Below are 24,104 nucleotides of genomic sequence, written 5' to 3'. Positions count from 1 at the left end.
TTTTTAAGTGCCTTCGAAAGAGCAGATATTGCTCCATGCCATAGTCGTAAACCATTCCATACTGCCTGGGCCAGTGAAGAGAAGGTCCCGCTACCCACTCTGCTTTTATTAAAGCGTAGGATGTGGAAGAGAAGATACCACCACCCACTCTGCTTTTATTAAAGCGTAGGATGTGGAAGAAAAGATACCACCACCCACTCTGCTTTTAATAAAGCATAAGATGTTGAAGAGAAGACACCGCAACCCGCTCTGCTTTTATTAAAGCATAGGTTGTGGAAGAGAAGATACCGCCACCCACTCTGCTTTTAATAAAATAAGATGTTGAAGAGAAGACACCGCAACCCGCTCTGCTTTTAATAAAGCATAAGATGTTGAAGAGAAGATACCGCCACCCGCTCTGCTTTTATTAAAGCATAGGTTGTGGAAGAGAAGATACCGCAACCCGCTCTGCTTTTATTGACGTGTCGGATTGTGAACTGTCTTGAGGTCAAGAAACAGTGGCATTTCACTATGTGATAATCAAGGAACACTGTGCAGGGTTCACAGTGAGCACAACGGGCCAGACACAGTGTCCTGAAATGGGAGCACCTTTGCATTGGGAGCCAAAGAAGGGACCTAATCATAGGGGTGAACTGTTCACTTCTTGGGACACTGCTTCTGATAAAAACACACTGAAGCATTATGGAGCCTGGGAAGTCTCAGTGAGATACTTTGGGTGGTCTGGGTAAATGCCCTTGGTTTAGCCCAAGCCTGACTGGATTAGGATAACAGCATTTACCTGGGTCCCAAATGACAGAGTTCCACTTACCTGCCTTCGATGGCTTGTGTTTGTGTTGCCCTTAAGGAATGGACACTATTTCTCGGAATGTACATATTACCTTGTTTCATACTATTGCCTTCTTTACGCTGTGGGAGTGTACTCGGTTTCCCAAAATTCAGAATTTCAACTTTGGGATTGGCCTCGTCGTCAAGAATGCCACGGTTCAATCTGTTGATGTCATTATGTTGCGCTCTTTTTTCTGTATGCAGCGTTTCAATTAATGTCCTTCTCCGAGTTTCAGTACAGATGCTATTGCAATATATCTAGAATTCCCAGAGGGCAGCGTTTTGCTTCACTCCAGCAAACCCCCTGTCTTGGTTCTGCATGCTATCAGAGTGTTACTCCACTTCCAGAAGTCAGCATGCTTCTCAAGTTTAATAATCTCCTTGGTTTGGTCCTGCATGCAATGAGTGCATGACTCTAACTTTCACTGAACATTTTTGTAGCATTTTGTATTGGGGCAAGCCCCCCTACACCCTTACCCTCACCTCTACTAGAAAATATTGTGAAAAAGTGCAGCAAAATAACAGTTCACCAAATGTGCTGAAATGGCCATGGTGAGTTGGGCAGGGTATGAGCGTGTGACTCGAACTCCCATACGTCCCAGATTGCTCAGGCAATCTCCTGCTCTTGGTTTACTTCTCTTACTTTTGTTACCAGACCTCCCACATCTGCGTCTATCATAGTCGCTTCTTGGTGGCATTCTCTCTTGAGTATTCATTTCATGTTCACGTCCCGGTTCTCTATTCTTTGATGTTATACTCATTCCTCTCTCCGGCATTTGCAAGCTTGCTCATCAGAAGTCTCTCCGTACCTCTGCCATCTGAGGCACATCACTCAGTCGAGAGTCCTAGTCCTCTCCCATTCTCTTTGTCCAGCATTAGATCCCTTTCCCTTATAGCTCTCTCTCTCTCTCTTCTCGTTGGTTCCAACCTCCTTCGTTTTCTGGGATCCACACTGGTCCTCCCATCCTCTGTCTCCATCACTCGCTCTGTGTCATATATCCACTGCTGATGGCATCTCTGCTCCTGCCATGAACATCTTGCTCAGCCTCTTTAGCCAGCTGTAGTTAGCTGTTGTGTCTCAGACCTCTGTGGGACACTGCATCTTCCTACATCCTTCTCCGTCCTTCCTCTTACCCGCGTTGCTGCAGATCTAGTCACCTGGTTAGAGAAAAGAAAGGGGCACTGCCACAATGTTAATGTTTTTTGCCCCCCTCGAGCCACCCTTATTTGGGATCAGTTGTAGATACTTTGCCACATATCCTCTCCTTAGCTATCAAATCTACGACACCTCAAAAGGAGGATGGAAGCCAAAGAGAAAGTATTGTGCTCACAACCTCCCCATCCCCCGATGGGTGACATCAAACTGAAAGGGTTGTAATGCCAAAAATCACCCTAATATTCTGTCATTGTTCTTGTTTGTAGCCAGTCAGGCTTAATGGATTGTGATCCATCATTGAGGCAAAATTATCCTTGGTATATGATACTGCAGAGAACACATCCTCATTCAATCACCAAACATTGTGTTGAATGATAGAATATCTATTCTATATCGGTAGAAGTTTCCTGCTGATGTATAACACTGTTTTTTTTTCTTCTTCCGTCTCTAATTTGCAAAAAAAAGGCTTCCCAAACCTACTTTTGTAGGTTTCTGACTATAAGGTAGAACGTTGATTGACATCAATATACTTTAGGAGTGAAAGCTTACACAATGCATCTTTCAAGTCCAGAAACCCTTTGAATGGCTGTTCATCTCACTTCGAAGGCTTGGGTTCATTGTTTGACAGCATATTCGTGAGGATACTTGGCGTGGAGGGAACACTGCAAACAAACAGTCTGTAGTAACCTATCAATCCCAAGAAGTATCTCAGATCTGTTTTCTTTTCTGGCATCAGAAGATTCTGTTTGGCTTGCACTCTGAATTCTTGTGGTGTTATCACTGCATTTTCCATGTCATGTTTGAGATAATGGGCTGATAGGGTGGTTCATGCACACTTGGTAAGGTTAGGTGTAAAGCCTGGTTATCGAAGGGTGATTTTTACAAATGCATTTATCAATTTGGGCCATATATAATGTTAGCTTTGGGATAGTCTGCATTGTAGTCCCTATTTTTTGTAAAAGATACTCCATAAGTCTTTGGAAGTTAATGGGTGCACTGTGCAAGCCAAATGGTAACACTACGAAATGTGAAGACCCTTGTGGCGTGGGAAATGTGGTCTTTTCCTTATCCCTCGGCTGGAACTGCATCTGCCAGTAGCCCTTGGTTAGATTGAGATTGGTGAGAATCCGAGATTGCCCACATTTGTTCAATTAGCTCATCGATGCATGACTTAGGCTATGCGGTAAATTCAGAGAGGCCAATAACTTTCCCAAATTCTACACAGAACCTCCAGAACCCATTGAGCTCATACACCAATGCAACCAGGAAGGAATATTCACTAAATAAAGATTTTTTCAGTGAACCCCAGTTTTAGCATTTTTGTACCTCCTTCCATTTTCCCTATATTTGGGCCTCTAGAACTTAATAGAGTCTTTGTTAAGCTACCTTTACCAGAGTTGCTTTTATCAGTTAATTGACTCAGCCTTGCTTTTGTAACCAGTAATACTGCTTACGGAGACTCTCCGCTCCTTACTGTGTTGTATAGAGAAACACTCTGGCATTTGTGCAGTTCCTTTCAATTGATGATCCCACAGACTTTCGTGATCTTACCCGCGAGTGGATATGTATGTCACATTTTGATCATCCTGTTTGACTTTGTGTGTTTTTCCATGATATATTTGGGTTTTCTTCAGATGATAGACTCGACAATTTAGGTTCCCCAACACATCAGTGACTTTATATGGGCCATTAAATTTATATGGTTCATGCCAGTAGAAAATCAGTTTATTGTCACGGCTGGGTAGCTGTACCACTACTTAGTATCCTCCTTCGAAAGTCTGCATGTGAAAGTTTGAATTGTAAGAGTTTTTCCATTTTTTTTTTTTGGCCTTTGACATTTTTTTGACCAAATCCCTTCCCAGTCTCATTGTTTCTTAGGTATTGTGGTGGGTTGGAAGGAGTCGGACACGTTTCTGACATGTTAATGATTGTTTAATCAAATTATAGTAAAAAGTCCCATCTTTCCCTATTGCTAAAGGTGTTTTCCATAATGAAAGGTGCTCTCTACCTGACCCTGCCACTAATATGAAGAAATACCCGGGCACTCCTAACAGGGATATTCACCCTTGCATTTGATCATTTAGATTATTAAATGATTCAATTGAATACGTAAACTCGCCAATTGTTCTTATGGCTTTGATTATAATTTAGTATAATATTGCTAAATGTAGCTTCCTAATTGTTAGGGAGTTTTTCTAAAGTCCACCAACCTAGGCCTTTATAAGACTCTCTCCTTGGGCATACATAGCTCCAACTTTAGTATAGGCCTGTACCACTCAAGGTAATGGTAGCTATGGCAGAGCGGCCAGGCTCATCTTAGGAGGGAGAGAGGGCTGTAGGATGTATGCAATGAACCTGTAGCATACATATGGTCCAAAGAAACACGTATACACTCGGGAGTTATATACAAATCATGGTTCATTCAATATATAAACACAGGCAAAGAGAATTCTTCAGAAAGGAAGTACTATTCATAAACGTATTAAACATAATAGAAAACCAATCCAATGTTTCTGGTAAGCAAAACACAGTGTAAAAGACTTATTGAAGGGGAGTATGCAATTCAAAGTAAGCAGAAAACACTTTGTAGTAAACTTGGTAGCATATTCTATTTCAGGAATAGAATGAATGAACCAAACCAACATAAGCAGGTAAGCATATTTCAACACTTGTAACACTTTCATAGGGTGCCTCAGGCTTCAGCAGTCCTGCCCTATCTAGGTATGAGATTGTCTCAGAGTCAGAAGGGGACACTGGGCATCAGTAGCCTGTTGTAGGCAGAACAGGATAAGGCACACGCTCTAGAAACGTCAGCGCTCCAGAGGATTCTTCTGCAACAAGTAAGTACTAAGCTTTTGTAGGTACAAAATGTTCAGGACTTTGTAGAAAGCTCCCTGAATGCGCACCAGCATTAGGCCTGGGCAAATGTGTATCGGCAAATACCCAAACGTGCACATTACCACCTCAGCAACAAAGGAGTAGAAGGATGACTCTAGGTAAGTTTTACCTCGAGTCTCACAGTACCTCAACAGTGAAGAAGATGATGCCGATGGACGCCCTCCCGATGTAGCAGCTGCAGGACCTTGTCACAGAATTCTTGATTTTCTGATGAAAGAAGGTACACTGGATGGCATTTTGCAGCAGCAGTCGAGTAGAGAGGCTCCCAGCAAAGGATTCTTTGTAGCTTCTCGTGGATCTGTGATTTTGGTGCCCTTTTCAAGACACCAGATGAAGAAATGTGACTGTCCAGTCGCTTCACCTCGCTTTCTCGGTCCATCACTCTGGTGAGGGTACTTCAAGGAGTGGAATTTCGACTCCACCAAAGTTTCCGCAGGATTCAGTCTTCTGAAGATGCACTGCACGATGGTTGCATGTCCGAGGATATTGGTGGTTTGCAGCCCAGGAGGGTCAGGTCGTTGTGCAAAATGCAGGTTGTCTCAAGGCTCATTATGCTCACCAGCCCAAAGGAACGAGTTCTCCTCTTCGGAGATCCTCTGTCGCATGGAAGAATGGTTCCGCGCAGCAGGGGTCACTCAGCAGGCATCTCTGGTTGATGGAAGCAGCTGCAGGCATCTTCTCCTCTTCAGATTTATTCCCAGTGGTCGACTATCTGTGCACCAGGAATCTAGCCTCTTATCTAGGAACCCAGCCAATCAACATTCATGCCACATTCAAACTTTGGACCTGGTTCCAGGCAGGCATACCAGAAGACAAAGAACAGCCGATCTCCGGAACCCTCCCGTGCTTCCTGTCCTCACAGACACACTTGCGCCTTGAAGGGCTTCTAAATGGATTCTCAATGAAGACAAAAGCACGAGAAGGATATCTCCGAACCTGCATGGTAGAAGAAGGAAAAACAAAGGACAAGCAAATAAGAAATGGTAAAAAAAAAAAAAGGGAAACTGTCACCAATGATGACCCTTCTATGTATTACCAGGGCTGTGAACACAGTCTGCATGTAAAAATGATACAAAGTCGGTAGGACACGTCCACTGCCATCAGCCATTCAACTATGCTTGTCACTATAACAGAAATGTCACAGGAGCGCTGAGAAAGGGGATACAGTGTAACCCCTCTGCACTCCACATAAGGTGGTGTGTGCTGATCTCAAAATAAAATGTGTAGAAAGCATGAAAAGTATCCCCCTACCCTTGAGAACATGTGTTCACCCAAGGGACTCCCCAGCAACACTGCACAGAAGGTGCTATGTGCTGCAAAAGTAAATTACAGATGCCCAACAGTTGGAGGAAAGCATGACTCCAAGAGTAAAGTGTAAAAAGACACAAAAGTGACTCCTATGGATAGAGTAAACGAATGGGTGAGTCGGTGGGTAAAAAGGTTCCCACTCACCAGGTCATATTGACAAACAATCCACAAGTCCAGCAAAAAGTGCTGGGGGACTCACAGGTGAAGGAGATTTGACATAAAAATGAAAAATATACCCGACACTAATGAATGTGTATAGCCCCTTGCGTGTAAGGAAGACTTCTATTATAAAGTACAAATAAACAAGATAAATGACGGGTTACAAAATAAGATATAGAAACTCTGTAAAGGTTCTCATTAAATGGTTAGCCAACAATTAATTATACCTCTCGAAAAGGTGGCAGCCGTTCTTGCCCCGCACTCAGCATCACCTTTTCGAGAGATATAATCCACTGTCGGCTATCCATTGAATATCTTGAAGTGCACGGAGTAGTCAATGGCATTTGTGGGTTATCTACAAGAGCGTTGTCATCTTTATGTGAAACTTCACTAACAGTTCAGCTTTTAGCTACATGTTGCCCGAAGGGATACATGTTGGACGAAGGGATACATGTTGGACGAAGGGATACATGTTGGACGAAGGGATGCATGATTCCCGAAACACATAGTTAACACAGGAGGGAATAATGAGTCATCACTTTAATTTTGTAAAAGAGTACTCCTGTGCTTTGACTATCATACAAGAAAAGAAATGTGGGACACGATGTTGTCAAACTGATTTTGAGCATGAATTATGTAAAATGATTTCTTGGGTCTTCTTTTGTAACCAGTCATTTATCTTGTTTATTTGTACTTTATAATAGAAGACTTCCTTACACACAAGGGGCTATGCGCTTTCATTAGGAGCTACATTTAACAATATCATACTGAATTACAATAAAAACCATAAGAACAATTGGTGAATTTACATATTTTTCTGAATCATTTAATAATCTGAATGATCATTTGTAAGGGAGAAAATCCCCTTGGGAGTGCCTGGGTAGTTCTTTGGGTTCCGAGGAACTACATTTGGGATTATTCTTGATCTGGTAGTTAGGGTCTTGCACAGAGCACCTGAAACATCTCTGTAATTTATTTTAAACCATCAAATATTCCTGGGCACTCTCGTCCTCATTGCCGAAAGGATAAAGGTGAAGCACATAGTAGTTATCAGCAAACAAACAAAGAGTCCGAATGTGTGCAGATCAAGGCCTAACTCTATGGCCACAGATGACATATTGACAAACACCTGAGAGAGAATAGAGAGTGGGTATGCTATGAATAGCATGCCTCCGACTCATAAGGTTGATGAACTGAACATGAGGTTCTGTCTCCCTGACCGCTACAGAAAAATGCCTTTTGCAATCCCTTTGCCCTTTGCAAAAAGTATGGCAATAAAGGGACAGAATCTGTTGACTAAGCGAATTGAAAACAATCAGCGTGTGTCCTCATACGTACATATGTTCATTTTGCCCTTGGCTTAGTTATGAAGCTCAGAAGAATCAGTTGCAGCATGTCCCAGTTCAGGGATAAAGCCACAGGAGAGAACCTCTCCAGACTTTAGCAAGATGTTTGGGCACGACTACCATTCAACGAGTGTCCCAACTAATACTGGGCTTAATTATCCCTGTACGGAGTTCTCAGTAACTTCCTGCATTCAGTGCCCTTTAAGGAGAGGCCAGGAACAGCCCACACAGGCTAAGAACGGCAGCAGAGAGGCTAAATAATGGGCGAGTACCCTTCATTCTAGGACACAAAAATGTTCTATCTATTGGTGGTGGATGACTTGTCGCACTTCCTTCTACAGTCAGATTAGGCTTAATCATAGTAGTACCCATAGGAGTTCTGTGTGTTTACAACAAATCAAACTGATTTTTCTTAGCTTTGCCTTTAGTTCATTGTATTGAAGACACCTTTGCAGCACAGTTTATTTTCACACCTCAGAACAAGTCTGTTTCTGAAATACAGGACACCCTGATCTGCAGGTCTTTTGGCATTACTATGATCAGCAGAAACCCTGTAATATCCTTGGGTCTGGTTCTGACATCTCCTGCCTGCCGATAAGCAGTGAACGCAGCTATCAGGGTGCATGTACATCGAATGCCAGATCCTAGGACCATAACCTTTGTCCAGAATCATCGCAGCCAACCAACTCATAAATATGCTGTGCAAGGGACGATAGATACAATTTGGCACATCATTACTCTGCTATTTCCAAGTTAAAATGAGCAGCAGGCATTGAAAACTACTAAGAAAAGGCATCAAAGTTGGTCATCTTAGACATAGGATACAAATTGACAACAGTGCTGAGCTAGAGTAAACTTTCATGATAATAACTTTTACGGTTCAAGAAATAGTTTTTGGTTCCTCCACCTACCACTTTGCTTTCAAACACATGGTACACATGTTTCTCAGTCAATTTTGCCTTTTAATAACAAGCAAAGATGACACAAAAGCCATAGCATCTGAGATAATTTACTCTGAACTAAAGGTGGGAAAGCCAGGCAGGGCTAGGACTGGCCTGGGAAAAGTTGCTGGCTCCAGCTCGACTCGAGATAGGAGCCGCTCCCTGGCCAAAACACAAGACAAGTCCTGCCAGGTCATCTGGTGCAAGGAGAAACCTTAGGAAAAAAAACCCTCTTACCTTGCAGCAGAGCCACATTGGAACCCGATGGGCATTGTTGTTAGTTTACACGTTTTGGTCTCTTTTTATTGTGGAATTAGGCTTTCTTCCTCCCTTTAAGCCTGAAAATCAACAATGGAGCAGGCAACAACAGTGATAAGGAGGAAGCAAGCCTGAATTCCCTTAAAGAGGCCTGACAAATGTGGGAACACACAACAAAGGTAAGAAGGTCACAAATGCTCAAACATGTGTTTAATGTTTTGGCAGATAGGGGTCGTGTGCTTTTTGTGGGAGCTTAGTGGGAATGTGGGGGGAAAGCAACATGCCGGATAGAGGTCTTGCATGGTGTTGGAGGTGGATGAAGCAGTCAATGCCATTAAGGGGTCTCTCTTTATGGGAGGAGACATGATGCTAGGTAGTCGTCCTCTGTGATGGTGGCAGGAGAAAGTGTGGCAGGTTGTGATGTAGGTGTCCTTGTTGTTGGGGGGAGTGGGTGGCAAGGCAGAATGCCAACCAGGGGTCTGGTGCTCTTGTAGAGTGGGATTGGGTGCAGGAAGCCGGGTATGGGTGTCATGATGCCTACCCCCGGGGATCCAGACCAAGTCCAGCAACCCCGGAAGCAGGCATCAAGTTATTCCAAGCAAGCCCAACAACCCCTGCTAGGGGATATTTGGGTGCAGTCCTGGCGTCTATGGCGCCAGGCTCATATGGAGAGTCAGCCCTGGCGCCATAGCCGCCAGGCTCATAGATTAAAACTTACCTGATGCAGACCATGCTGCAAGAGCCCTAAGCCAAAAGAGGCTTGGAAGGGACTACTTTACCTAGGGACTATTTTTTACTCGGGTGGGGCTGGGGAGGAATACTTACCTGGGACTACTTTGGAGGCTATTTAAACCACGCCCGAAGAGCAGTACACGCTTCGCATTATTCTGCATCCAGCAGCGTAACGCTCACCGTGCCTGCAAGTCTGTATCCAGTCTTCTGCCATGCCCGCCTCGAGTCTGGAGCTCCTAGAAAAAGGGAGAAAGAAGGAGAAAAGGTTAGAACAAGAGCAATACCTTTGATCCTTACCTGAATTCCTGATCCATTGCGCCTTCGAACTGGAAGAAAGAAATTAATTATTGCGCGTCGCCTCGCCTGCTGCAGCGCCGCGCTGGACTCACCGGCCTTCGCAGCGTCTTCACATTCCACCGCATCCTTCTGAATTTTCCTGCTGCATTCCGGGACCTAAGGGGAAGACAAGAACAGCAAGGTGAGCCAAGGGAATACACAGAGGCAACATTAGTTACCCCCCATAGACTTACCTGATTTTACCACCGGGGGTACTATTCCTCTTCTCGGGTCGGCGCAGCTTCCACTGCATCCTCGCTGAACCCCGGCCCCTAAGGGGAAACAAAAGGACAGCAAGGTGAAACAAAGGGACAAACAAGGAGAAACCTCCTCTCCACAATAGACTTAACTGATTTTACCGCTGGAGGCATTATTCCCTGAGACTTCATACTTTCTCTCAGCGCCTGAATAAGGGAGAAAGCAACAGCTTACATATTGACATTATTTTATCGAACTGTGTTGGATAATACAAATACTTACCTGAATATTACCGGTTGCCACGAGGAACTCTTCGCTAGGGTCAAGCTGCAACCTGCAAGGAATCGGACAAGAGTGAAAGTCAGACAATTGAACTCTTACGAACTACATAATTACGGCGTCTTGCCGGGAATCTGAGTCAATATTGTTCTGGAACTCACCATTTCCTTTGAGCCAGTGAAGCAACTGGTTATCTACGCGCCCCTGCGCTCAATGCAGGATGGAGAGCTCATCTTTCCAAACCATCAGCTGAGACTATAAGAGGGGACATCAAAGGTGATCAGTGGGGAGAACAGCGGAGTGGGGGGGGTTAACGCTCAACTCCACGGGTGGTTAATTCCCTTTCTCCATTTGCAGAAGAATATTCCTACGGGCCAAGCAAACGAAGCTAGGCAGGCCAGTCCAGTCCGTCATCTCAGCACTACGCTTCACATTGGTGGAGACTGCAGCTGTCCAGTTCGGATCGACGCCCCTGTGGGAACCAGGTGAGCGTAACAATGGGTCCTGAATGGTGGGACATCGGGAGGCAGGATACCACGTATATTGTCTTGCTGACTCAACTCATGTGTAGCCGTAAGAGAAAACCTGAATCTACTGGCTTGGCTCTCGCTTAGCCTTACCCATGAATTCTCTGGCTCCCCCAAATCCACAGATAAGATTAGAGATTTTTGCTGTATCAGCCAAAAATGACATTTATTTATTTATTTGGGTATTTGTATCACACACCTAACCCAGGGGTATCTGGGTGCATTCTTAACATCAAAACAGTTACAGCAGTACAGAGTGAGTTAACAATCATTATTGCAATGATGGGTTACACAATTAAAGTAAAAACAGAGGGAACATAATTAGCAGAAATGATGCATAGTATTTACATGAGTTGTCAATCCTTACAAGTAGATACATTGATGGGTAGATCAATACAGATACATGCAGTGCAATTTAGTGATAAAGGGTAGTCTTTATACGTTAACTCTCTTGTTGGAAAAGCCACATTTTCCATTTTTTTCTAAACGTCCTGTAAGATGGTTCTGCTCTTAAGGTCAGGGGCATAGAGTTCCAGATTTTCGCAGCTTGGACTAGGAAACTAGTCCCTCCAGATTTTTGTAGTTTAAATCCCGGTATGTTTAAGAGATAGCTATGTGTTGACCGGGTGGGTCTTAGGCTGGTATGTTTTGTAAATGTATTAGAAAGATATCTAGGAGCTGCTTTGGAAAGGCACTTATGCGTTAGGGAGAGTGTTTTAAACACTATCCTGTCATGCATCGGGAGACAGTGGGCATTACGTCTGGCAGCATGTGGTTATTCCTCAGTATATTAAGAGCCACTCTCAGAGCATCATTTTGTAGAACTTAGTTTTTAAAATTCCGTTTGTTAGTTCCAACATAAAGGGCATTGCAATAATCGAGACTGGAGACAATGAGGGCTCTGGCCAGAGTCAAACAACTCTCGGGTGACAGAAAGGGTTTACAGGCATTGATGAGTTTAGAGGAGTAGGCAGTTGCCGAGGTAGTCGCGTCAACTTGTTTAGCTAGCGTGAGGGTTGAGTGCAGGTAAATGGCAAGTGTTTTAACTTCTTTGGAGACCTTGATGTTAATATTATCGATATTGAATGATTTAAACCGGGTGTCTAGTTTCTTTAGTTGGTTCTGAGAACCAATGGGAAGTAACTCAGTTTTGTCATTATTAAGGCAAAGGCCTTGGATAGCCATCCACGCCTGAATAGTTTGGTACGTGTCATTAAGGTTTTTTTGAATCAACATCATAAAAGCCAGTGATGGGAATGGAATTTGGGTTTCATATGCGTAGTTAGTGTAGGTGACACCCAAATTGTCCAGGTGGTCAACTAGTGGCTTTGTAAAGATGTTGTGTAATGTGGGTGAGACACAGGAACCCTGTGGGACTCTGCAGTCCACTGAGGCTGGCTCGGCAGAAGCTGACGGTGTGAAGACCCTCATGGTCCTGTTGGAGAGGAAGGTTTGAATCCATTCCGATGTTTTATTAGAGGAGTGTGCCTCCATAGTCAGATGGTTACACAGTACTTTATGGTCGAATAGGTCAAAGGCCGCAGATTATTCTAGCAGGAGTAGGAGAGCTAAGTTGCCATTATCTTTGATTTTGTCCATTTGCACTTTAAGGTCTATCAAGGCTGATTCAGTCCTGTGTCCTGGTCTAAAGCCTGATTGACGAAGGCCTAAGAGATTGTTTGATTTTGAATTTGCAGGTAAGCTGCGCTGTCCAGTATTTTCAGTAAAAATGGGACAGTCGTGATAGGCCGGTAGTTTGTAGGAATGTTTGAGTCCAATGTTGGTTTTTTAGGAGAGGGAGGACCCAAGCATCTTTCAGGTTGGTTGGGACAGTGTTAGATTCGAAAGAGGCGTTAATAAATGACCTGATGAAAGAGTCTAGGTCTTCCACCGCGTCTTTCATGTCTGAGGCTGTGCAAATGTCACCTTGGCATCTAGATGGTTTGAGGCCAGATATGATTTGTTTTACTTCCATTATGGTTACAGATGTGAATTCGAATGGAGTGATCTGATTTAGGGGGACTTCCATAGGTTTAGCAAATTGAATGTTAGGTGGTAAACTCAGTTTTTTGCTTCAATTTTATTTTAAAGAAGTTTAATTTTGCCCAGTTAGGCATTCACTATGTTTTGTGCACCATGTTGCATCTTTGGTGCTGGATTCTTGTGGTGTCACAGGTGATTCTAATTCATGGAGGTTTGCAAACAGTTCTTTAGTGCCAGAGTTGGCGTTCGGTATTCTTTCATTATAAGTAGAGCTTTTAGTCTGCAAGATGGCTGTTTTGTAGTTATCGGAGGCAGTGGCAAATTTTCTTTATTTGAGTCCGTTGGGTTTGTTTTCCATTGCATTTCAGCAGCTCTCTTTTCACTATGCAGGGTTTTGAGACTAGTGGTGTACCACGTATTTAGATGTGTGAGTGGTTTTGCTTTGCGCACTTTGAGTGGAGCTACTTTACCTACGGCTTGTAGGATAGTGTGATTATACAGTTCGACTAAAGCAGATAGGTCAGAGCTGTTTTAGTTAGTATTGCTAGTAATGGGTGACAATAGTGGCAGTAGCTTATCAGCTGTGATGTTACGTTTGCACCTTGTAGATGCTGGTGGTGCTTTATTCAGGGCAGTGTTTGCGAGGGGTTTATCCTGGATTGCGAAACATATGACATGAAGGTCCGACAAGCCGCATGGCATGTTGGAGAGGATCTTCGTGTCACAGTAGAGGTCGGCCAGCCAGTCAATGGTTCTACCTTTACAATGTGTATGGTTTTTAATCCTATGAGAGAAGACAAGTTTGGTTAAGGTGTTGGCTAAGGCAAGGGCGTTATCGTCATTATTGTCATTGAAGCCTAGGTTTAAATCTCCTAGCAGCATGATTTGGGAATTGGGTTTTGTCGTCTGTGTTAGGAACTGTGTGATGTCATCCTCGAAAGAAGTGGTGGGAAACGTGGGGGTCTGTAGATGAGGTGGATTGTTAGTGCGGGAGGCAGTAAGAGGAAGTTTAACGGATAGAAGGTCACCTGATGGAAACGATTGTTTGGGTAGCTCTCCCAGACCAAGTTCATATTTAGCAATGATGGCTACTCCTCCACCTCTTGTGGTTTCTCTGTCTGTCGTAAGGATGGTGTAGTTGTCAGGGAGAGAGTGGGTCCTGCCATGGCTTGAAGCCATGTTTCTGTCACTGCCAAGACATCCAGATTGTTGTAGAGGATAAGGTCAGCAATATCTAGAGCATGGGCAACGAGCGATCTGGTGTTGATAAGTGCACCTTTGATGCGTATATTTATGAGAGTTTTAGGAGTATTAGGAGTTTTGGCAGCCAAGGGTAAGTTGATAGTTCCTAATGGCTGTGGGTGTCTCAAAATCATTTAGATGCGCTGAGGTGTTGTGGTTTGAGTTGGACAGGTTAGGTTGTGTTGTGGAGTTCGACCTGTTTGCGAAGATAGATTTATACATGGTTAGAGTCGTTGGTCTAGGTCTTTTTTGTGGTGTGGACTTGAGAAATCAATATCTCAGTCTGGTGTTTCAGATGTACACTGGGCAGGGTTGGTTAGGGGTGGGTCGGCTATGATATTGCATAATCCATTGCAAAGGAGTGAGTAGGCAATCTATTTTGGGAGTAGTGCCTTTCTCAGTTTTAGCTATAGTCCCATTCCCAGGCTTCATTAAGGGGTTGCTGAGTTGTAGCATGGGAAGGAAACTAGTAGGTGGTATGTCGAAGTTTTGAGGTGTTTGTCGAGCCATAGTTAGTATAGACTTATGTGTGTAGGGCATGTAGAGGGCTAGTGGCAAAGGATAGCGTGGCTATTGCACTCCACTTATGTGGGGGCCCTATTTAGGAATGAGAGGTCACTCATCATAGGATAAGTTAGTTAGGCACTAGCAGTTAGGTAATGAGCACATAGATGTGCCATAATATTAAATGCTAGCACAGGGAGTATGGTTGGCATATCTCATAGGATCCTAACTTACAAGTAATTGTTTACACTGACGGTAGTACAGGTAATAATGAGTTATTTGTTTCTTATAGCTGTAAACGGTCTAGGAGGTAGGCGCCTGGCAATGCCATAGTTTCAAGGGTAAAGGATCCCTGGAAGGACTGAGTCGTTGGATATACCTAGTGGCACCTATACATTCAGGGTATGGAGCACAGTATTTAGTTATGCATGGTGTCACATATGCCTTCAACGGTAATGTAGGTTTAGGGTAATGGAACCCTGGATTCATTAATTGTACCTAATGGCACATATACATTCTAGAGTAAAGGAGCAATATATTACAGCATTGTTTATGTATACTGGCATGTGTGAGACAGAAGAGTGAATCCTGGTGAGTGGGAAAATGAAAAATGTATATTAACAAAAAATGTGTAGGAAAGTGAAGGCAAATAACACATTCACATGAACCATGAACACTAAAAAAAGAGGGATGAGAGGGCAAATGAAAACAGAGCTTCTGATGGATAGCGGCCTACCTCAGATTTCACGTCTTTAAAATAGCTTGATGTGAAACATGACTCAGAATGTTTACACCAGCCACCAGGGGGCATTGGTGCGACTCCGACTGTCGTCATGCCATCGTCATCATGGGCAGTCATGATGCAGGTGTTACATCATTTTACTATCAGTATTATTATGGTTTTACCAATAATAATAATAATACTAAAATACTTCTACTAAAAATAATTTCAACTATAAGACTAATTATTACTATTATTTTTTGTTTTCTTCTAATTATTATTATTATTAATAATAATAGTAGCAGTAATAGGAGTAGTATTGGTAAAAAAAAATAGTTTACAAAATTGTGTTAAAGTAAACTAAAAAAACAGCAACAAACTCAAATTTAATGGAACCTCGATATGTGACAGTTTTCATAATGCATTTTCCCTAATAGATTTTTCAGGAAAGTATGCATTGAAAAATGTATTTTTCATAATCCGATAAATGTGCCCGTCTAGCCAAGCACAGTTAAAAGTAATGGCTCACAAACAAATGTCCTCTTCTACCTCACCCTGGCCAAATCAAAATCATTTCCAATTAGACATTCTTTCCAGCCATTCCCGCCTCCTTCACTATTTAGAGAATGCCTACCATGCTTTTTGTCAATCACAAAATTCCTCCAAAACAATATTTGCAGAATATAATGGTTTCACTAAACTCATTGTTTGCCCTTCCATTGCTCTTAGCCTAAGGTTGCCTTTGTTCCCGTTTTGCTAGGGCAACGCCTTGCTCAACTGCTTACATAGCTGGATGAGTGATAATAGTTAGACCTGGTTACATGTCACTTTCTTCCCCAGTCTCGCTCTCTCTTTCTCTGTCTCTGTCTCTCTTCATCACGCCCCCCCTCCACCATCTCTGTCTCTGACTGAAGCAGGGTGGGATGGGAAGTGGCAAATGGTAACGAACAGGAAGACATAGGCAGGGGGAATCTCAGAATATAAGAGGCAACCTGGAATGGGGATAAAATGTGAGGAGGTCACACCGGGGCTACGATGAGGATAATGAAAGACTTGAAGCATGGGGCGGTAAGTATAAAATGCCAATGCACAAATTCTACAATTTAAATGTTGAAAAGACCTTTTGGTCAAAGAGCTATGTGACATCTCCCAACAGATTTGCTAAATATGAATGGGGTTTAAAAGGGCAAATGTGATAGGTACAAAGTGGCAAATGTACTTCTCATAATCTTGACTGCTCCCCACCAAACGGTGAGAGTGCATAGGTATCAAAGACATTTTCACAAGTAACACATTTCTTTTTAAGAATTATGCTTCACCACCCTTGTCATAAATGTCACACATAAGTGTACTGACAATTTTGCAGCTATGAGCCATCACCTGACTCGGCATGGCCCACGGCATGGGCCCCGTTTCTTCCTAACGGCACCAGGTAAGAGCTGGGTTGGGTGCAGCAGAAGCGAAAAGTTCAAGTCAATTATTGTATTGAACATTTTATGATATTTTGGGGAAAATCAATAATGCTTCTGAATGTTTCAAGCTGAAATTTTGGAGCCAAATGCATTGGTTCATGGATTATTCAATACTTCTATGGTTTGGCCAAATCAATACAGCAATATCACTGAATTTTCCAAACCAATATTTTGGCACCAAATTAAGTCAAGCTAAAAATGTTTAGCCAAATGAATCATGTTACTGATTGTCAAACTGACATTTTGGGGACAAATCAATAGATTTGATGATTTTTGTAGGCTTCTCTTTTTGGCCAAATCAATAATTTGGCTTAATATTTGAAAGTGATAGTTTAGATCTAAATCAATGACATTACTGACAATTTGAAAGTTATACTTTTAGGTTAAATCATTGCAGCTTCTGAATGTTCTCAGCTATTCAAACTTTTCAGAATAATTTCAAGCTGATTTTGCAGGGCAAAATTAGAAGGTCCATTAATGGGACTCTTATGCCAGAGAGTGTAATCCATGCAAATGTGGGAGCAATGTATGATTATTGCATGTACATTTTAGATGTAGCATGAAAGTAGCCACAGACATCTAAGGACACCAGAGACCTGCTACTCCTCAATCTCATGTGGCCAAACACCACTTGTCCCGCTAAGAAGTTGACCGCAGACTGCTGGAGTCATGCAACTAGTGAGCATGGAGGAATCCCTGTTTTTTAATCAGAAATAACCAATCAAATCGCTCCATCTATGAACGACATGCACCACCATTTTACATGAACATTAGTAGTAGAAGGGGTCCCCTTTTGCACAAGTCAACATTTTGACAGGTGGTCCCTCCCCCTTTTGATAGGCTCTGATATAAACTTACTATAAATTTGATATAAAAAAAATTCTTTTTATATCAATTTGATATCTAATGAATATTGGATATAAAGTGTGTTATAATTTATATCAGTTTTGATATAAAGTGAATATAAGTTTTATATAAAATCTATATATAAATGGGAGCAGCGCTCAACCATATTTCTCAGTCTAGAGCTGAAAGCGAAGTGAACTCTGAAGACAGGGACTGTGAATCTAGGGTTTCACATTGACGCAGTGATGACATCACACATGGGTTCCGCCCGCTGCGATAGGAAGCAGATATACATTTCATATCAAATTGATAAGCCCTCCAAAGTTTTTGATAGCAATTTTATTGCACCCCAATAATGTTTATATACATTTGATATATTTGAAGAATTCAAAGAATGTTTGATATACATTTTGATCTAAAGTGACAGCCCTAAGGCTATGATGGCGTGGGCGAGGGGCTTGCAACCCGGGTATATATCCTTTGTGGTAGGCCTGGGAAATACGGGTGCTCTTTCAGCTTTCCTGGGGCTATTCAGAAAATGATGATTATGAACAGCTACAGTTGCGATGAGGGGAAAAATCCTAGGTGTTATGACGATAGTCATATTTCTGATTGTTTTATGGTGTATGATCGGATTTGATATTGATATGATATCTTATTTATAGCGCACCTATACACATGTGTTTCATGGAAGATGCCCAGTTTTTTAATGGCTGACTAAGAACCTGAAGAGTTTTGGGACAACGACAATGTGGTTTTGGAGCAACCAGCCAGTGGGGGCTCCGAAGACCGGGATGGACTGTGAATCTAGAGTTTTGCAGGTGGTGATGCCCGGGACTGATCTAGCCCCCTGGGGAATTGATGGAAAAACAGGGCCCTGAGTTTGGGGGTGATGAGCACCAAGCTGTAGTAGGAACTATCAATATTTATTGTGTTTGCTTCTCAAACCAACTTGAGAACCCGGTGGATCCTGACAATCGCCTATTTAAGGAATGTGTTTCGCTAACGGAGACCGGTAGCATTAAAGACAATGTTTTTATTCATTGTACCCTGCTGTTCAAAATGAATTGGAAGCCTGGGGGATAACAGTCTGTGTGAGGAATAGCTTGATAATGGAGACCGATACGGACACACCGGCTCTCTCCCGCATTGATATTTGGACCATACAAGGGTTTACGGACATAGGGGCTGGGGCGTGTTTAATAAACACTTTTACAGATGGTGCTACAGACATAAAATTGATGATCCCCAGCAGGATGCTCACCAACATTTGGAAATATCTTGCATAGATAATTTGCTCTGTAAAATATGTTGCGTGTTGATCCCTAAACGTCTAGTAGATGTGCTGCACTTGACACAGCAGCTGACAAAGATAAGGATTGGTGTAGGGACTGAACAATGCGCGTCTAAAACATTATGGGGTATAGAATCAGCGGATACCCCCTTATGAAAATGAAGCAGTTTAGAAACTTGTGTCCGCTGGCTGTTAGAAACATTAGTGAGAAAACAGTACCCAAGTGGGCAGGGTTAAAGGATATCCATTTAAATGCCTAATGGAATGTTGACATGTTTGCTTATCAAGGCGGTGGTGTGCAATGTATCTGTGCAGTAATCGCATGTACAATGGAGCCTACAGTAGGACTGATTGTTCTAAAAAACATTTTAAACAATGAATGACTGTGGTATCCAAAGTCGACCAACATTGGCAGGCAGATATTATAGATTTGAGTCAATTCCACAAAGACAACAATGGTTTTCACTACATTCCAGCTGCTATCTGTCATAAATCACCAAGGTATCTTCTGAAAGGATATAGTAACCAAAAAGGATACAATTGGTAGGGCTCTTCCGGATCCTTATTCACACGACTTGATAGTAGTGAAGTCAAATTAGACCATCCAAATGATACCACTCTCTGACCGATGAAACAGGCAGAGAGAGGGATCACTGGAAAGGGCGTGGGAGCTTTGTAGGAAGTCAGCCTAGGATAAATAAAGTATCATGAGAAACTGTCCCAAATCAACTAACTATAGAACAGCAATATCACTAATTAACAACACTGACCTGTGGGCTTAGAACTGAAGTCTCCACCAAAGTCTCTGAAGAAATCCTGGAGTTCACACAACAAAAAGGAAGGGAAGGTTAGTAAGGGAGACTTATCCCGAATGGCACGAGGCTCACGCTAGATACCGGGTTGGTGCACCACAGGATAGCATCCAAAGTACTGTGCACAATCACCTTTTAAAAGAAATACTTCCTTTCCCACGTAGAAACAGAAATATGATGAAATGAGTCCACCCGTTTTCTCATCACAGGTGCCAGGGATTCACTCCAAAGTAAAGAACAGTATGCGTGTGCAATTACACGTTTCAACAGAGTTCAAAAGTCTGTGTGCAGGTTTACACGCGACAGAGTTCACGCAGCCGGGACAGCCGCTCTTGCAAGCGTGAGGATTCACACGTAACACAAGGACACGCAACTAGGACCGCAGCGTGTAAAGAGAAGACCGCGTGCGATACGCAAACAGAAGTGCACGCAGTCAGAGCAGCCGTACCTGAAGAGTTCCAGAGTCCGCGTGTGTATTACCCACGAACAAAGTACACGCAGCCCAGGACAGTCACGCTTGGAAACAGTGTCCGTGTGGGATTTACACGCGACCAACTTCACGTAGTCAGGAAAGCAGCATGCGAAGAAATCAGGAACCCGCGTGTCAGAATACACGCGACTGAAGAGCACGCAGACAGTGCGGCCAACCTGTGACTTCCAGACAGCAGCTCCAGGAATTTGCGTGTGGAGAAAAACACGCCGAAGAAACCAAGGAAGTAACTGAAGAGAATGTGAGGATGCAGATCAAGAGTTTCAGCTACCAAACGCCATATTGGATCAATCAGAAGCAGCGAGCGACGTATCCACGCTGCTTATGAACGTACTGCCATAACACACGTGACTAACCTGAATCACGTGAATTTAACGATGTGAATAATGCAGACGTCGTTTTCCCGGCAGTGCATCAAACAATCTCCATTTAGAATAGAACGGTCTAGCAGTTCTATGAGCATAACTCGTTCTGCGTGAAGATGTCGTTCCAGGTCCAGAGGTAATATGTCCAGCATGCATGACACCATCGACGTTCTTTCAAAACAGGCCTATGTTGAGGCTTTAAAGATCAAGATGGGTCACAGCGTGGCAACGGCTTTTAAACTCATATTTAACAAAGGCTGAGCCCCCGCTAAACTACAGACAGATGCCAGTAAGGAGTTTTTAAATAAGCCGCTACAGAGTCCTCTAAAGCAACACAGGGTGCACCACTTCGTAACACACTCCGAAGTTAAAGCCTCTATTGTAGATTGTTTTATGCAAACTTTTAAAACACGGTTCTGGCGAATTTTCACAGCTCAAAACACCGTAGATATGGGGAGGCATTACCCGCTTTTATAAATGTGTATAACACGAATCATAGATCTATTTAAACCACCCCTGCTGATGGAACGCCGCAGAATATCCTGAAGGTCTGGAAAAAACTGTACGGCGAAAGACTTTTTAAAAGACGACGCTTGTGCCCCTTAAAAAGTGTGACCATGTGCGGATCTCAAAACACAAGGCCGTCTTTACAAAGGGCTATGAGCAGAAATACAGCAATGAGATTTTTATTGTAGATGGAGAGACTCAAAGGAAGGGCATCTATATATATACACACACATTGATTATTCGGGCAAGGGTGTTCAAGGTGTTTTTTACAGGGAGGAGATCCTGAAAGTCATTAAAGACCAACAGCGAGTTTATAGAATCCAAAAAGTCATAAAGAGTAAATGGCATGGAGCCAGGAAACAGCATCTAGTCAAATTGCTAGGGTGGCCCGACAAATTCAACAGTTGGGTGCCCATCCAGATGCATCGGTTAGGTTTTCAAAAGCGGGAAGACTACGCAACATATTGGGATACGTGCAGCACACTGCAAGTAAAGAACCGTGGGATAATACCAGCACCGACATTAACAGGGGTTTTAATAGCTTACTGCTTTACAGCGATATGGTGGAGTATGGAAGGGTGAGAGATAGCTACGCCCCGCTGCTTAGAACCATGGAGAATAAAGGAAACAACAATATTGTGAACATTCAATACAACAAGCCTGATTATGCATGCCCCTGTGTGTAAAAAACATTTTGACACCATCAACATACAGATAAGAGACGACCAGGGGAGTTTGTATAATTTAAATGTTGAAAAATCTGGCAGAGGTTGTACTTCAAACCGCTCCAGCTGAAAGTCTACTAAAACAACGCTATAATGGCTTTGGTGTATAACTATGGAGACCCTGGGGCCTATATGGAATATTGCATTAACCAGGCCAGTTACAGCGATCAGCCGTATTTTAGCAGAAATCCCCATAATGTATGGTGCAGAGCTCAGCGGTATCTTTAGAAGTCTTTTCAGACAAGCAATACCCTTCCTACGTGGTAGCTTTGAATTGGCTAAACCGCACATGAAAATGGCAGCCACCAATATTGCAAAAGATGTCATGGGAAGCGTGACAACAGCGGTTGATGGGCGTATTGCCAAACAGAAAAAGGAGAGCCAGGACGACTCAAGACTCATTTTTAAACCATGCAAGAGCATTTAGAGGAAGAGGTCAGCGTCCCTGCTGCACGCCCCCTCGAAAACCCACCAAAAAAGCACCTTAAAAAACTGACACGGACAGCCGAGTAAGAAGAAGAAGCGTGCTATCACTAGAAGACACAAGGGTGGGAATATCTTTTAAAGAACAATGGCGTTCTTAAACAGAGCCTTTGGGGAATATGTGAAAACAGATCTTGACCTCTTCAGCATACCTCCGACCTAAAAAAGCATTGATAACAGTTTCTACATGGAGGTCTCGCCTCTAGCAGCTCTATCGACGCTATCCCACATAGAGTTCTTTGTACGGATTGACCGACATGTATCTGGATTTGAACAACACACTGCTGCATCTAACTTGTAAAATAACAAGGCGGATGGGACCGACATTGCGGGTACAGCACGAGTGGGAATGATCGCCTACACGATAGCCACCATCTTCAACCAGGTAGATGTGACGTTGGGTGATTGAAAGATAATGCAGAGCAATAATATGTATGCCTACCGGGCCTATATAGAGAGCCTACTAAATTCTAGCCACAATGTCCTGAATAAGTAGCTCTTAGCTCATTATCGCGATAAAGGAGACCTTATCGTGACAATGCAGGGCATTTTGACAACACTGCTCTGGATGGCAATAACAAGGGGTTCGTGATTAGAGCACTTCACACCAGAACCAGTAGAGTATTCAATTTACTAGACCATCTACACGTTAACCGTTTCTTCCAGGATAAACTATTGATCAACAGTGTTGACCTCTAAAGTGAAACTATCCAGAAACACAGCCGATTTTTGTCTAATGAACGCAGCCTCTGACCAATACAAACTAGTCATCATCGGCTAGTTTATTCGTCAAACATATAAGCGTTCCGCTGACCATTAGATTAGCTTATGCAGAGGTGCTGCCGATATGTAACGTGAAGTTTCTCGCGGAGAGTCACCCTTAAAGTCTTCAGCATTTCTACCGGTAGCAGGGGCATCAGTCAAGACAACCTATTCCTAGGCCAGCTTCCAAAAATTATCATCCTGGGTGTTGTTAAAACAGTATCTGGGACCGGAACGTACGATCGAAATCACTTTGACGTCAAACACAGTAAAATGAACTATGCTGCGCTGCATAAGGACAGTGTCCTGAACCCTGCCAAAGCGTATGCTCCTAACATTGGAGTTCGGAAAATAATCAGGGAATACATGAGCCTGGTGGCAGTCACAGGAGGGCAGATGTGTGATGCACGGGTCTCAATCACACGCAACCAGTATGCTCTCAGCTATACCCTATTGACCTTCCATCGAAGACCTGACAACGCATCATTGGGTCATTTCAACTTCATGAGGAGCAGAAACATAAGTGCTGAAATAAAGTTTGAAAGAAACCTAGCCATGCACTCACTGCTAGTGTGAAGCATTTTCGATAGGGTTCTCGAGATCAACGCACAAAGAAACATACTTTTTGATAGTTAATGGATACTCTACAGATGAAAGGATTTTTGTATAATCATAACATAAACAAGCTCAGAAAACATTTCACGGTGTGTATGCCAGCGACACATGTCCCAAGTGCCCAGGAATTGGCTGGTTAGCCTGGTGTTGAACACCGATCTGCAGACCAGAGGTGCAACAAATTGGATAGCTTTGTGGTTGGAGTGGGATGTGCTAACAGTGTTTGATAGTTTGGCACACTTCGTGCATCACCCCATTTACGCCAGAGTTTTAATGGAATATGTGAAAAGTCTTGCAAAGTATTTACGTTATACCACTGT

At 43.0% G+C, this 24,104-nt stretch overlaps 1 protein-coding gene across 5 annotated transcripts in view; it reads left to right on the top strand.

The window, feature by feature from the left end:
• The window catches only part of ANO9 (anoctamin 9), a 640,562-nt gene that overhangs the window by 597,936 nt on the left and 18,522 nt on the right, over positions 1-24,104 (top strand). For 3 of the 5 annotated variants that reach the window (XM_069623929.1, XM_069623928.1, XM_069623930.1), the window contains one exon: positions 16,780-16,864. The exons of the other annotated variants lie outside the window; for them this stretch is intronic. In XM_069623929.1, coding sequence (XP_069480030.1) covers positions 16,780-16,849 — 70 coding nt within the window. In that variant the 3' untranslated portion in view covers positions 16,850-16,864. Of the gene's footprint in view, positions 1-16,779; positions 16,865-24,104 lie in introns of those variants that run through there. 5 annotated transcript variants of the gene reach the window in all.

Source organism: Ambystoma mexicanum, chromosome 11 (assembly GCF_040938575.1).
Source record: "Ambystoma mexicanum isolate Mex_15411 chromosome 11, UKY_AmexF1_1, whole genome shotgun sequence".
Lineage (NCBI taxonomy): Eukaryota > Metazoa > Chordata > Amphibia > Caudata > Ambystomatidae > Ambystoma > Ambystoma mexicanum.
The sequence above is the reverse complement of the archived record's forward strand: the minus strand, read 5'-3'. Positions and strand labels throughout refer to the sequence as shown.